Source organism: Apodemus sylvaticus, chromosome 16, assembly GCF_947179515.1.
Source record: "Apodemus sylvaticus chromosome 16, mApoSyl1.1, whole genome shotgun sequence".
NCBI classification, from domain to species: Eukaryota; Metazoa; Chordata; class Mammalia; order Rodentia; family Muridae; genus Apodemus; species Apodemus sylvaticus.
Window position 1 is genome coordinate 3,331,412 of NC_067487.1, and position 14,584 is coordinate 3,345,995.

The window sequence follows — 14,584 nt, forward strand, 5'->3', positions numbered from 1 at the left end:
CTTTTAAGAATCAATTATGTTTCATTGATTGTTCTTCATTTTTGTTTTAAGTTTCATACCTTCTCTTCCTTGTCCTACTTGATTTAGGTTTATTTTCTATTCTATTTACTTCAGTTAGAAGCTTAGATTATTTATTTAATATTTCTTCCTAATAACTACTTGCTACTCTGTTTCACAAAGTTTGATGTGTTTTTATTTTCATTTTTATTAATTTATAAGTATTTTTTTAAATTATGAGTTCTTTGCTTTCCAGACATTTGGGAGTTTTTTAGATTTCTTTCTAGTTTACTTCAACCACACCAGAGAACGTACTTTGTGTGATTTCTGTCATTTTAGATTTATTAGGGATTATGTACGTCCTACAGTAAAGTCTATCTTGGTGGATATTCCAAATGCACAGAATTAATGTGCACTCTGGTGGTGTTGAAGGGTGTGTTTTGTAGCTCCTCTGAGTTATAGTCAGTATATCGTTTGTGCATGCCAGGTCTGTACTGATTGATCACTGAGAGTGGGTTATCAGTATCTGTGCTGAACCATTTTCTTAACTATGTTAACTGTTGGTAAACATTTAGGATTACCACATTTTCTTAAAAGACTGGCAATTTTGTTAGTTTTTCTTTGTCCCTGGTGACATTCTTTTGTCTTACACCTTGCATGCTTCTCCAGAATGTATGTTAGTGTCTGTGTGGAACATCTATTCTATGAGTTCTCTTTTTCTCTGCTCGCCTCTCTTTATCGTCAAAGGAGATCAATCACATAGTTCTGACACTTTCACAGCCACTTTAGGGGGCAGAAATGGCACCTTTTCCAGATAATATGTAAATGAGGTCAAGTCAGGGATATCCTTTCCATTCTCATGGTACTGGGGAATACAACCAGGGATCTAAGGGAGTCTGTGAAGGTTCGGATGTCTTCAGTACCAGAAATATCAAGATCCTACAATAGGAAAGAGGGTACTTATGTTTTATGAGGGGATGTGAAGTTGCCAACTTTGAAGTACAGGTCCTGGGCTGCTTTGGTGACTTCTGTGAGAAGCATGTGCAGGTGCCTAGTACCACAGGACACTGTCAGCTAGGCTGTAGATGGCTAAGCATGAGTGACCATAGTGGAAGTCCAGCACATAGGACTAAGAAGAAATAATACACAAAAGAGTAGGGACCTGTTAACCCTATGGGCCTGTGGGTGCAGAAGGGACAGGTGGTATGGCTCTGAATGCACCAGCTTTTTGAGGCTCAGTAGCATGCACCCTGCTTCACCAACTATGTAACAATTCTGTTTGGAGTAAAACTATGAGGGGTTCTTATAAACTGTAACCTCGTTCTATATTGTAGGACTATCTATAGTTCTATCTATACTATATATAGTAGTGAGCACTCCAACTTGCAGGGCTGATCTGCATGAGGGCCAGTGGATCTTACTGACCTTCCTGTTTTGGGGTTACTGTAGTAAGCACATGTGGGGATGTTTGGTCTCTTCATGTGATTGACTCAATGCATCCTTTCTCTTTTAGGATCAAAGATGATGATTCCATCAGGAGAGTGCACATATGCCGGTAGGAAGAGAAGAAAACCCATTCAGAAGCGGTAAAGTATCATCCTGATATCCCTGGGAAATAAGGGACATCTTGTGTTTTCGTGAGGAGAGGGAGTTTTTATAGGCAAACATAGTCTAAGGCAGGCTTTGGAGAACCTTCCTGGAAGGCATGGTCATAGTGGCCTTTGTATTTCATGCAAGCATGACTTGTCACTGGCTTTTTTTAGCAGGCAAGATGACTTTAGACAGCTTTTCTGACCAGGATACAAAACACTGGCTGGAATTGCTGGAGATCTCATTTGGGTGAGGGATATGTTATCAATATGTTTGGAGCCCTTGCTCCCTTCAACAGTGAGTCATTCTGTCTGTGTAAAGTGCCCCGGGAATTAGTCCTTACACTCCAAATGACTGAGGCTCTTTGTGGCTCATTATCCTCACCTAAGGGTATCTGAAGGTATAGATGGGAAAACCCAGGGCTCAGACCCATGTCCCTCAGGGACATAATTGTCTGTAGTCTTTTAGTTTGTCCTGGGCTTAACTTGAAATCCTCAGAGCGGTCAGTGAGAAGTGTGTGGTGATTCCAGCAATACCAGGATTTAGTACACCTTCCAGGAAATCAGCTGAGTTATAGCTTCCACAAAAGGCCCATAGGCTGCCTCTGGCTCCTGGTATAAAATCTGGTGTGTGGATCATCAGTTGGGGACTGTGGTGTGTGTGTGTGTGTGTGTGTGTGTGTGTGTGTGTGTGTTGTGTGTGTTGTGTGTGTGAAAGAAAGGGGAGGGAGGAGGGGGAGAGGGAGAGGTTTGTTTGGGATGAGTGTTCTGGGGATGTGATTCAGTGTATGTATGATGCAGCTGCATGTGAGGCTGGAGTGCAGCAGAATGTGAATGGGGCACCCACCAGCAGTTCTTTTTAGGTGTTCTCTTTTTCTATGTGACAGAGCTACCCCTGTTGACTTCTAGGGCTACAAGATTCTGTGTAGATTTATGACCCTGTGGTCCCAAAGACTGGCAAGAACCTCAGGTTGCCCTGAGTGTCAGGCTGGACTTTGAAGGTGATTATTTGGATATTGGAGGCACCACACAGTGAGACTTTAAGGTAGGCTGGGATGTAGGTTTTTGATAAGGGAGGAGTGCTGGAGGGGGAAGCTGAGTGCATTAAGAAGAAGACATAAAGCCCATGAGAGTAAGCATAGAAATGTGCTCCTCTATGACAGAAATTTAGATTTATTTATATAACATTTATCATATAAATAAGAACATAAAATAATGTCACTCAGCTGAAACAGTGGTATCTTATGGACAGTATAGAAGGAAGTGGAGCTGAATTTTTGGTCTTCATAATATTTTTACTCCAATACAAAAGCAAGATCATGTTTGAGACATCAAATACTTACATTTTATTTTATTTCATTTGTTTTTGAGACAGGGTCTCACCATGTAGCCCTGAAGGGCCTGGAATTTACTATATACAGAAGACTAGCCTCAAACTCATAGAGATCTACCTGCTTCTGCCTCTCAACTGCTAAGATTAAAGCCAAACACCATCAAAACCAGCTAGTATTTGATTTCTGGATGCTCTGAAAAGATAGAATGCTTTCCTGGCTCACAACTCAGGGAAATGTCTCCATACTCTGTCCCCTTTCAAAAAGCATCTGGCTTTAGCATTGTCTGTGAATGCTTCCTGAGATGTTCATTCAGTATGTGTTTATTCTCTTTCTATATGTGCTCATGGTGTACACATACTTGTACACTTCAGAGTCTGTGTCATAGCCTGCACTTTCTCTGCGGCACAGTCTGAGCATATGAAATGTACTCTCCAAAGGGTGTTAGCTCAACTCAGTCCTTTGCTGTTCACTAAGCCCTGTGTCCCCCAGCTGCAATGTAGATCTGCAACACACATAAGTCAAGACGTTTCCACCTTCTCCAGGATATGGAGGAAAAGGGATATGGGTAAATGACACAGGCAACCTGATGTCCATGTCACCTGCCATGCTATAAGTAGCAAGTAATTTGAGAATGTTCATTCAGCTATCAAAATTCTCTTCTTTTTTATAACCCTAAGTGTTACCCAGTAGTTATGGGTATTTGTGAATCCACAACTTTCTCCCAGGTGAATGCCTGGTATCACCATCAGCATGCTTGGTGTGCCACATCTTTTTCTCAAGGACCTCAGAGTCTTTACCAGGGACAGTGTCTTCATCTCATGACAGTGTGGAAATTGTAATACTGATTCTTTTAATCTGCTTTTTAATCTTCTTTTTCCCCTCAAAATTGTGTGTGTGTGTATGTGTGTGTGTTTTGAAAGAGGCCTGTGATTACTCAAAAGTCTGAAAGATTCTTGTAAAGTTTTATATTTGGTTTTACATTTGGGTCTGTGATTAATTTAGAGTTTATTCCCTGTCACATAAGTGGTGGCATTTACTGTTTTTATGGTGATCCAGTGGACTGAGCAGCTCTTGAGTTGCCTTAGGATGTTAATAAAGTTAATTGACTTGATGAAGAATAGATAGATGGGTCTATTTGTAGATTCTCTATTCCGCTGCACTGATTCATATTTTTGATTTCCCTAATATGAATCCATCTTAAATATTGGAACTTTATGGAAGGCTTAAAATCAGGAGGTAAGTTCTCCGAGTGTATTCTTTACAATTGGCTATTCTAAGTCCTTTGCTTTTCATGTAAACCTGAGAATTAACTTCCTAATACCTGTTAGCATCGAATCTGTAGGGCAGTTTGGGAAAATACAATATTGTATTTTCCAACCTAAAAACATGATATACTTATGTGCATTGCTTTTTTTTTAACAGCAGTGCTTTTTTGTCCAAGTGTCCTGGACATCTCTTGTTAAATTAATCTATAGTATCCTGTATTGTTGGTGTCAAGGGCTCTTTTGAGACTCTCTCCAGTGGTACTGTCTAATTGCTTCTTACCTCTTGCTATTTCTTGCTTATGTGCTGTTAACCATCTTGGGTAAGACACTACTCCTCTCTTCTTGCTGTTTCTCTCCAAGAAGTCAGTGGGAATTGTACCCTGCCTCCAAATCTGCCCTGGATGTGAACCCACCACAAGTCCAAAGGACTGTTTGCTTTCTAGATAAGCTGCCTCCCTTCCATTATCTATCCTTTCTTGTCCACCTCCTTCGTGGAGCTGATATTTGGAAACACAGTGCAGAGTATAGATAGCATTGACAGGTGTCTATGTGTCCTGGGAGCCAGAGGAGGAAAGCAAAGGTACTGTGGACCTGGCACAACTACTCCATTGGGCAGTGCCTCACCTTGAGTCTAAGTCTAAGAAAGACTTAGAGTGCAAGAGCCCAGCTTACTATAGGCAACACCCTTCATGTACTCTGTATAGAAAGATATAATAGTCATGGCTGGAGCTAGTGTAGGCACCATCATTCATAAAGAGGCAAAGACACTTCTACCTTAGAAAAAAGTAAGCTGGGTTTATGATTTAGAGAGCCCCTGCTCAGCTGAGAACTTCTCAGGACTCAAGAAACTGGAGTTGGAGAGCATGAATGTGAAGGTCCACACCTCAGGCTGAATATATCCTTGGATGGACCTGGGACTATGGTAAAGAGGACAGACCTGACCTCTGAGCACACAATCCCATATGGACCCATCACTAGGTAGACACTATATGGATCAGCTGCCTATACATGTCCCAGATCACCCTGATTCTGCTGTCTCCCTCTCACTAGTCAGATCTTCATGATTCTCTTCCACTCTATAACCCGATCTAACCCTCTCTGCCCATCAGATGTCCCCTTTGTTTTGTGTGAAGTCCTTAGGTATCTGCCATTCATAGAGTGGACCCTTGCCAGGTTGTGAGGTTGTGCTAGGCCTTCTTTGCCAGTCTATTTCAGTTTTGGCTGGCAATGTAAAATAACACTAGAACTAGACAGATAAGGACAACCAATAGAGAAAACATTTACAAATCATGTATCAGATGAAGGCCTAATATACATACAAAGAACTCTTACATCTCAAAACCAAAAGGCTGACCAATTAAAAAATATCACAGGACTTGAGTGCTGTTTTTCAGAGAAAATATATAAGTAAACAAGCACAAGAGAATATTCATAGCATAATAAATGATCAGGAAAGTAAAAATCATAGCTACAAGAAAACACTACCTCATATCCACTGGCTATAATAAAAATAGAACTGTACAGACACAGACAAGCATGTGGAGAAATTGTAGCCCTGTATACTCCTGGTGAATCTGTGAAATGGTGCAATATATATAATGCAGCCTGATTTTGGAATTCCTCAAAATATTAAGCCCCAAATTATTCAGATCCAGCAATTCTGGCCTGGTTGTCTACATTTAAAATACATGTCCAAGCAAACTCTTCCTAGTGGATGCTCAGAGCAGCTATATTTACAACGATTATAAATGGAAAACCACGAGCATTGTTAATTGGTGAAAGATATTTACAACAATTATAAATGGAAAACCACCAGCATTGTTAATTGGTAAAATGTGGTCCATCTATATAGCTGAATGCTATGCAGCCATAAAAAAGAATGAAGAAGCAACCATATACATTGCATATGAATGAGCTGTGGAAGCATCATGTTTTGTGAAAGCAGTTGGGTGCATCATTATTTGTGTTCCTGTACAAACAGATGAAATACTCATAACAAATAAGTTCAATGGGTAGAAAACAGGCCAGCAGTTTCCAACAGCAAAGGAAGCACTTTAGGAGAAAATGTACAATGAGGGCGGAGCTTCTCTTTGGATAATTAAAATCTACACCAGAAAGAGATGTGCAGTGCCTCGATTGGTAAATGAAGGAGGCTGCTCATGTTTAAATGACTGATTATATTGTGTGAGATACATCTTATTTCTAAAAGAAACAGCTCCTCAGTTTGTTACTGCCAGGCACTATTAGACAACTGGGGATTTGGGTCATTAGGCAACTCCTCTAATACTAAGATTCCTTGAGACCCCAGAAAGAGTTGGCCTACTGAATCAGGTGGATGCTTTTTGCAGTTCTGCCAATAATGGGTTGTTTTGTTCTCCTGTCATTTCCAACACTGGATTCACTCTGGCTGCTGCTGTTTCCTCTAGAGGATTAGTGTGGGTGCTGCTGGGAATGAAGAATCAGGAAGGGTCATTTTGTGTCACAATTAAGAGAGTTAGAAGAGCGAGTTCTAAGAAGTTAGATAAAGGGATGTTGATCAGGCATGTAATTGAGGCCAGATGAAATTTTGTATGGATGAGCAGGTTTCCTGAACTATGTAGAATGGTGGGCAAAGATCTTTCTTGATCCTCCAGATGCTGTGGCTCTGGAGGCTTTGATTTTGAGACCTTGTCTGTGCTGTCTGCCAAATCCTGGAGTCCTCTTCTAGGCATTTGGACTCTCGGGCTTCTCATGCCTCTTAGTTACAAATCAAACTGAAATTCATTGTCCTGGGAATGAAAAGGACCAAGAACTGTTTGGATTGCCTGTGAGGTCAGGAAACTGTTACTCTTCTAGCAAGGGAACTTTTATTTTCTTCAAAGAGTTATCTCTAATTCTTAAAAGCACTTTCTGTCTAGGCAGCAGCTAGTGAGGTCATCACAGAGAATGATTTCTTGCTTGTGAAGCCAATGGCTCCTGGTGAGAACCTATATGACTAAGGCCTTCTTCCCACAGGAGGCTTACCATGGGAGCTGAGAAATCAAATCCTTCCAAACGGCACCGGGACCGCCTCAATACAGAGCTGGACCACCTGGCCAGCCTGCTGCCATTTTCACCTGAAATCATCTCCAAGCTGGATAAGCTTTCTGTCCTGCGCCTCAGTGTTAGTTACCTCAGGGTGAAGAGCTTCTTCCAAGGTAGGACTCTCACCTGTGCATTGTGTTCATTTGAGCCTAAGTCTCACTCGTATCACTTGTGTCCATTTGAATTTATCTCTCCTGGTCTAGCTGGATTTCTCTTGTGCTCTTTTGAGCCTTACCTGGGTCCACCTGAATCCAGACAGTTCTGACTTGGACCAAGCTGTGATCAGACATGTTCATAATGTGTTATACTACCATGAAACTCCTTGTCTATGCTAAACTCATCTAGATGGTTGTTGGTTGACCCATCCTTGGGATTCCTCTGGCTCTAGGATAACAGTAACACTCTAGCTTCAGGGTTTCTATCCACTTTTCTAGGATGGACCTGGGTTTTCTAAACGATCAGAGCCAGGACAGCTCTGGGGGATAGGAGCTCCAGGAAATAAGGGGGTCATGCCCAGAGCCAGGATGGCTGGTAGGATATGGGGATTTTAGGAAATAAAGAAATCTGTTCTGAGAGAGAGAGAGAGAGAGAGAGAGAGAGAGAGTAGGATTGCCACAGGCAGGAGGCCTAGTATCCATGGTTAGTCTTCTTTTCTGTATATTGCTACCTTGAGTCCCACAGAGTGCTTCTGGAACAGCTTTGTGTGGCAGCCAGGCTGATCTCCTCCCACCCTTCTCTAGAAAGTTCTTCTGCCCTTTACAACCTGTCAAGCTCTGTCTTCTCATCCACCATAGTTCAGGGATATTTTGCATCTTTCTCCTTGCTGTACTGAATTCTCAGTGGTGGCAGGGTTCTGGCCTTTCCCTGCACAGTGTGGCTTTTGTTATGTGAGAGGATTGTAAAAGGTGGCTGTGAAGGATCGAGGTAGGTGGTAGAGGGTAGAGACAGACCTCTTCTCTGTGTTCACTATGGCTTCTCACACTGAATTGAGAATGATACCTGTGTCCTGCCACACCATATTGTTGCCTTAGATGTCCAGGTTTTGGTTTCCTTTGGACCTTGGATATATGAAAGGCTGAAAAACACACAGAGTTTGAAAACATAGATAGATCTGGGCAGCTTCTGCATTGTGTAGCAGCCAAAGGTGACCGGCTTAAAGAGGTTTGAAATCCAAAGGGTACAGTTTCCAGTTGCTGGCTGCTCAGGTTAGTTTCTGGGTACAGCATGGTTACAGTTCTGATGGGATAAGCAGTACTGCTGAGCTTTGATGGCCACTTTCAGTGTCCTGTAGCAAGAGGAGCCATTCTGGGCAGGTGAGGTATTCTCAGCATGGGGCATTGCTAGCCTTAGCAATCCCCAGAGCCCTAATGAAGCTTTCCATTCCAGTATCAGGAGGATGCCAAGTAGAAGTTCTGCACTGTCTTGACACCCTGCCTAAGGTCTTCCACATACACTTCTAAGTCCTGGCTAGTCCCAGCCTCCTGGAAGTGCACATTGAATACCATGTCACACTGGAGCTGTGACAACACATTTTCATTTCACTCTTTAGGTTGCCCAGTTTTATGCATAAATATATTGCTTTTATGAATTAATTGTTCTCTACCCTAGGGATTCTCCCATAGAACCTCTATCTACCCTGGGAATCCAGACTGGAGCTGCTTTCTGGGAAACTCTCAGTTTGAATGGTGCTACAATCAGATTGCCTTGAGATTTCAGTGCTTTTCCAGGGCATTAAGAGTGGGAAGAAATTGAGATTATCTTTCCAAACATGCTGTGTCATCGTGTTCTTGTGTGGTTGTGGGAAGCTAGGAGAGAATCAAGGCCTCTGTGTTTGTGTTCTGCAAAGTGCCTAAAAGTGAGAAGTGCAACACATTTTCAACTGAGAGTTCTGAATTTTGTGAGTCCCTTTAAGCTGCACGTTAGAGAAGAAATTCTAAAAATTTTCCTGAACTCATTTCCAACTATGTGATTAGGGAAAAAAAGTGAAGCTGCAAAAATTAGATTTTAATTTGTGCTTGTTGGCCCAAATTGGATGAGCTAATTTCATTAAAACTTCCATAAAACATCACCTCTGAAAAAGACATAAACTGTAAAGTCCAACCTCAGAGGGTGACAGTGGTCTGAAAATCTGCTTGGAATATCTAAGGCTGCCTTTAATGAGTTGTTAAAAGGCAGTGGGCTATTTTAATTTCATTTATCTGTTCTGTGTGTGGCAAGGCCTTGCTTTTCACATCTTTCTACTTCCACTATCTTCTGTGGGCAATAGTCAGGGCTGGGATTTTCCACTTTTACAAATTTTGCTCTCCACAAAAGGGGAAACTTTAGTGAAGAAAAAAGGTGGGGAGTGTTTGGAAGAGATAGATGGCCATGTCCTGTTATAGGACAGGGAGCAGAGTTGGGTCTTCCCATGCTTATACTAGGTTGAATCCCTGGATATGTAATACTGAACATGGACTAGGAAACTAAGAACCTTGGCCCCATATAGTCCAGAAGAATCATAGGTTGGCTTGTCCCATGCCTCCCCAGGGACTCTTACTGTCACCAGGACAAGGTCCAGGAAGACCTACCAGGAGTAGATTTTTTTTAGGCATTGATATTAAAGATCATTGTCAGGCCTGCTCTATGGACATCTACCCAGTGAGTCATTAGGATGGGAACAACCATTAGGCAAACAAATGTGGTTCTTATGAAGAACCACTCAGGGAGAGGAGATGGTCTGAAAAACTAAAACATAAGAGTAAAAGAGGCAGAGAGACCTACTTTTATCTCTCACAAAAACCTAGAGCTTTCTCATGGCTATGCTGCTGCTTCCTCCCAATGGCCTGTACTCACCTTGCATGGTGTGGCCTCTTTTGCTCATTTGCTTTGTTCTCAGCCTGCCATACCTACCCACATTCTTCTGGCTATCCTAGAATCCTCACTCAAGGTTATTCCTGCCCCCTTGCTCACTTGAGCTGAACAGACTCCTTTTCTTCATGTTAACCCCAGATGTACAAATATAGACACACCATGACATCATTAGATGTAACCTGGGACACAGAATTTGAGAACACAACATCCATTAGCATGTAAAAATCATGTGTTCCTTGAGAGCATTAATGATTTGGGATACACTGGACTGATGTGTGCAATTACTAAACTATGCTGCATCATATTTCTGTTCTTACCAAAGGATTACATTTTTCCTGGTGGTCTTTGTCTTGATTTAAATATTTGTATCCTCCCAAATTCATATCCTGAAGCCCAAAACTGTTGTGTAATGGCTTTTGAAGATGGACCTCTAAGTAAAGTAATCAAAGTAAAAGAAGAGCCTAAGGTATGGCTGTGATCTTTTAGAATCTCTTATAAGAGGAACACAACCTCCCCACCCCCCAAACACATACCCAGAATAGGCACCTATTTGATGACACAGCAAGGACAGAAAGGCCCCTCAAGGAACCCAAATTGGCCATCATCTCTACCATGACCTTCAGCCTCTAGAACTGTGAGAAGATGAGTTGCTGTGGTCCAACCTGTCTAGCCAATGACATTTTGCTTTCTTATCTGACTAAATACTGAGACGTGGAATACCATTGAGATAAACACTGAGACATGTAAGAGAAGCTTTGGAATTGGATGATGGAGGACGCAGAAAGTGTCCTCTAGGGTGTATGCTGGGAAGAACCAACTGGCTATGGGATGTATTTGCTGTAATATGTCTTTTAAAGGTGATTTTAGAATGTTAAAAAAGAAAGGAGGAGTGTTGAAGAGCAGGCTCTTGATTTCTCATATAATATGTGTTAAACAGAATTTAGTAGAAATCTGAGCATTAATGAATTAGTCTGTTGAGGACTCAGCAGGAACAAAGAGCTGATATTGCAAACCAGAGGAAACAGGATTTTTATTCCTAAGATGGAAAAAAATGCAGCCTGATTGTGCCCCTATTATTTTGTCAAGAACATAACCTGTAAAAGATGAAATGACATTCAATGGAAGAGATTTCTCAGCGGACTACTGAAGGTGCTCCTTGATACTTTTTTCTACTGCTTATAATAAAATGCACTGAGGAATAAATTGAAGAAATTAAAAGGAAACAGAACTTAGAGTTGAAAAATCCTTAGCCTACTCATATTGCAGCAAATGAGAGAGAATGCAGCTGAACAACCACTTGTTAAATAAGCTATGTGATATGAACCACAAATGTAATCAGCCACCACAGAAGGAGGAAGAGAGAAGGGTTATAGAAGTAGATACTTCTATCTCAGCAAAACGAGACTGGACAGTAAAAGAGTTATTCCTCCAACAACCTGCATTCACCCTCTAACAACATGCATCCACCATCAATAAAGGGACAGCATGACCCTGGAGAGCATCTGAAGAGATAGTCCAAGGTTGCTTTGGACCAAGGATGCCCACCCAGAACTTTGAACCCAAGATATTTCTCAATTCCAAGAAATCTGATTTGCCTTACTAGGTTTTAGCCTTTCATGGTAGCAACACCTTTCTTTCTTTTCTTGATGGCTCTCTTTTGAGAGAATCCTTCTCCTAGCCTCTCTGTCACTGTGTCTCAGAAATACAGACCTTGATTTGAGCCACAGGTTCACAACTGGAGGAATCTGCTGGGAGGGATTGTGGAGCATGTCTAGCTGTCTCTCCAAGTGAGTAGATGATGCTGAGATGAAACTTTATTTTAGACTTCAGAGTAGATGTTGATTGACTTAACACTTGAGATCAAAAAGCTTTCCAAATCATATTATTAGTGTATAAAAATATCATCCTGATTGTTTTATGAGTGATTCTATTTTTCTACCTCTTTTCATTGATCTCCAAAGATCAACCTGACCAATTAGAGACAGCCTCAATCAGTTCCTCTATCCTTTTCTCTCTCCAGTCTCTGAATTCTTTTCTAGGACATAAGGATCTAAGGTTTGATTTCCCTTCTTGCTTCCCCAGCAAATCTCCTTTATATATGGTCCTCCTTCTGACTCTGAGAAGATCTGGGAAAGCCTAAGGCATTGCTGGTTACTTCTAGGGAGGATATATTAGTAAGTCTATATGCCCTCCATTAGGCTGTCTGGGCATTTTGTATAATTCTAACAACACAATTAAAACAACATGTCAGGCTGGAAGATGGCTCAGTGGTTAAGAGCACTGACTGCTCTTCCAGAAGTCTTGAGTTTAATTCCCAGAAACCACATGGTGGCTCACAATCATCTGTAATGGGTATCTAATGCTGTCTTCTGGCGTGTCTGAAGACAGAGACAGTGTACCCACATACATGAAATAAATAAATAAATATTTTTTTTAAAAGAAGAGGCTAGTCAAAAAACAAAACAAAAACCCACACAACATGCCTCTTTAGCAAGCAAACCTCAGGTAGGAGACTGGACCCCTAACTCTACTCCTTTACAATGATGCTGGGTTTACTGATCCCCTCAGTAGGAGTAACAAGGGGAAAGTCAAGAAATGCCCCACGTGGTGGCTGACATAGCTATGAGCTGGTACATCAGGCAGGTGTGACACCCAAGAGGGCGCCTAGGATATCATTGGGCGTCTTGAGAGAAAAGCATACTCTGAAAGTGAACACAGGTGATCCTTCTACAACTGGTACCATATGTCTTTCCTTGCCCCAGGTGGAAGATCTTCCTCTTAATGTGGTCTGCTTTCAAGTCTCCTTTTGGGCTAGATTTATACCCCACTATCATAGGCTAGTATACACATAGCATGGTCTACTTGGTCCATAGGGGTTAGACACCTTTGGCTTACTGGCTAAGCAATTCTTTCTACCTGAGACTTGTTGCCTGGCAGGAGCACCCAAAGTCTTTTCCTCTTAGATTTCTAAGTAGAGAAAGAACAGTAGCCTTTAGTGCTACACCGGACCCTGAAGGCACAGTAGCCCCACAGAATCCTTCTGAAGCACCTCTGGCTGGACACAAGAGGAGAAGAAATCCTACTCTTTTTTGGTATGGATGGAAATAGACTTAGAACATGCCCCCTTCCTGAACCTTTAACCAGTACCCTTCCCCTACCATCACTGAATCTCTCTGTGGAGCCTAGGAATAGTTGTCTTGAGGTCTCAGCTACAATTTATATGAGAAGAATTAATTTTTGCATTCTTTATAATGTGAGTGGGAACAGGTGCTATGTGCATGCCTTTTTAACACTTAGAGTATACTGCAGGAAATCTACTTTTAAACAATCTCTTTCATTTTTAGTAGGTAACCAATCTTCTCTTCTGATGATAATAGCCACAAGTAAAGATAAAGCATTTTATGTATTTATTTTTGAGAAAGGGTCATATAATGTAACCTTGTCTGGCTAGAATTCACTATGTAGACCAGTCTATCCTTGAACTCACAGGGATCCACCTACCTCTGCCTTCCAGATGCTCAGATTAAAGTTGTTCACTACTACACCTAACAAGATTTAGTATTATAAAAATAAATTGATGAGCCAGCAAGAAATTAAGTAACATTCAGAGACCAAAAATTAAGAAAAGCCAAGAATCCAGAAATAACAGTATTCAATGAAATTTTGAACATATATACTTTCTATAGAAGAGAGGAAATTCCAGATAAAGAGGAATGAGAAACAAGAGAGTGACTATAGGGAAAAATGAATAATTGATTTAAATGATGATATACAATAAAAACAAAAAGAGAAATGAGTGCATAAAATGTTTGTATTTTAGGCACAGAATTAAAGAGGATGGTTTTAAGTCCGTTCTATGTTTCTTGTATTACATTTGAAGGTTATCTTATTTTTTGTTTGTTTTGTTTTTTGTTTTTTTCAAGACAGAGTTTCTCTATGTAGCCTTGGCTGTCTTGGAACTCACACTGTAGACCAGGCTAGTCTTCAATTCACAGAGATCCACCAGCCTCTGTTTCCTAAGCACCAGGATTAAAAGGAATGCACCATCGTCACCTAGCTGGTTATCTTGTTTGAAGACAGAAATGCGATTTTAAGTTTTAAAAGAGAAAACAGAATGAGAAAATATAACCAAAGAAAAAGACAAGAAAGTAGGAAAGACTCAAATAAGTACAAGAAATAGAAATCATAAAAGTCCAAACATATCGTTAATTATAAGAAATATAAATGGAATAGCCATGCCAACTATATTGGCTGGTTTTGCATGTCAACTTGATGCAAGCTAGAGTTATTAGAGAAGAAGAAGCCTCAGTTGAAAAAAATGCCTCCATGAGATCTGGCTGTAAGGCATTTTTCTCAATTAGTGATATATGGGGAGGGCCCAGCCATTATGGGTGGTAACATCTCTGGGTTAGTGGTCCTGGGTTCTATAAGAGAGCAGGCTGAGCAAGCCAGAGGAAGCAAGCCAGAAAGCAGCATCCTTCTATGG

General features: G+C 41.1%; 1 protein-coding gene across 1 annotated transcript in view; it reads left to right on the forward strand.

Moving 5' to 3' along the window:
• The first annotated feature begins 1,518 nt into the window (after positions 1–1,518).
• Positions 1,519–14,584, forward strand: part of Ahrr (aryl hydrocarbon receptor repressor) — an 81,079-nt gene continuing 68,013 nt past the window's right edge. The window contains exons 1-2 of the mRNA XM_052159716.1: positions 1,519–1,583; positions 7,180–7,361. Coding sequence (XP_052015676.1) covers positions 1,519–1,583; positions 7,180–7,361 — 247 coding nt within the window. The remainder of the gene's footprint in view (positions 1,584–7,179; positions 7,362–14,584) is intronic.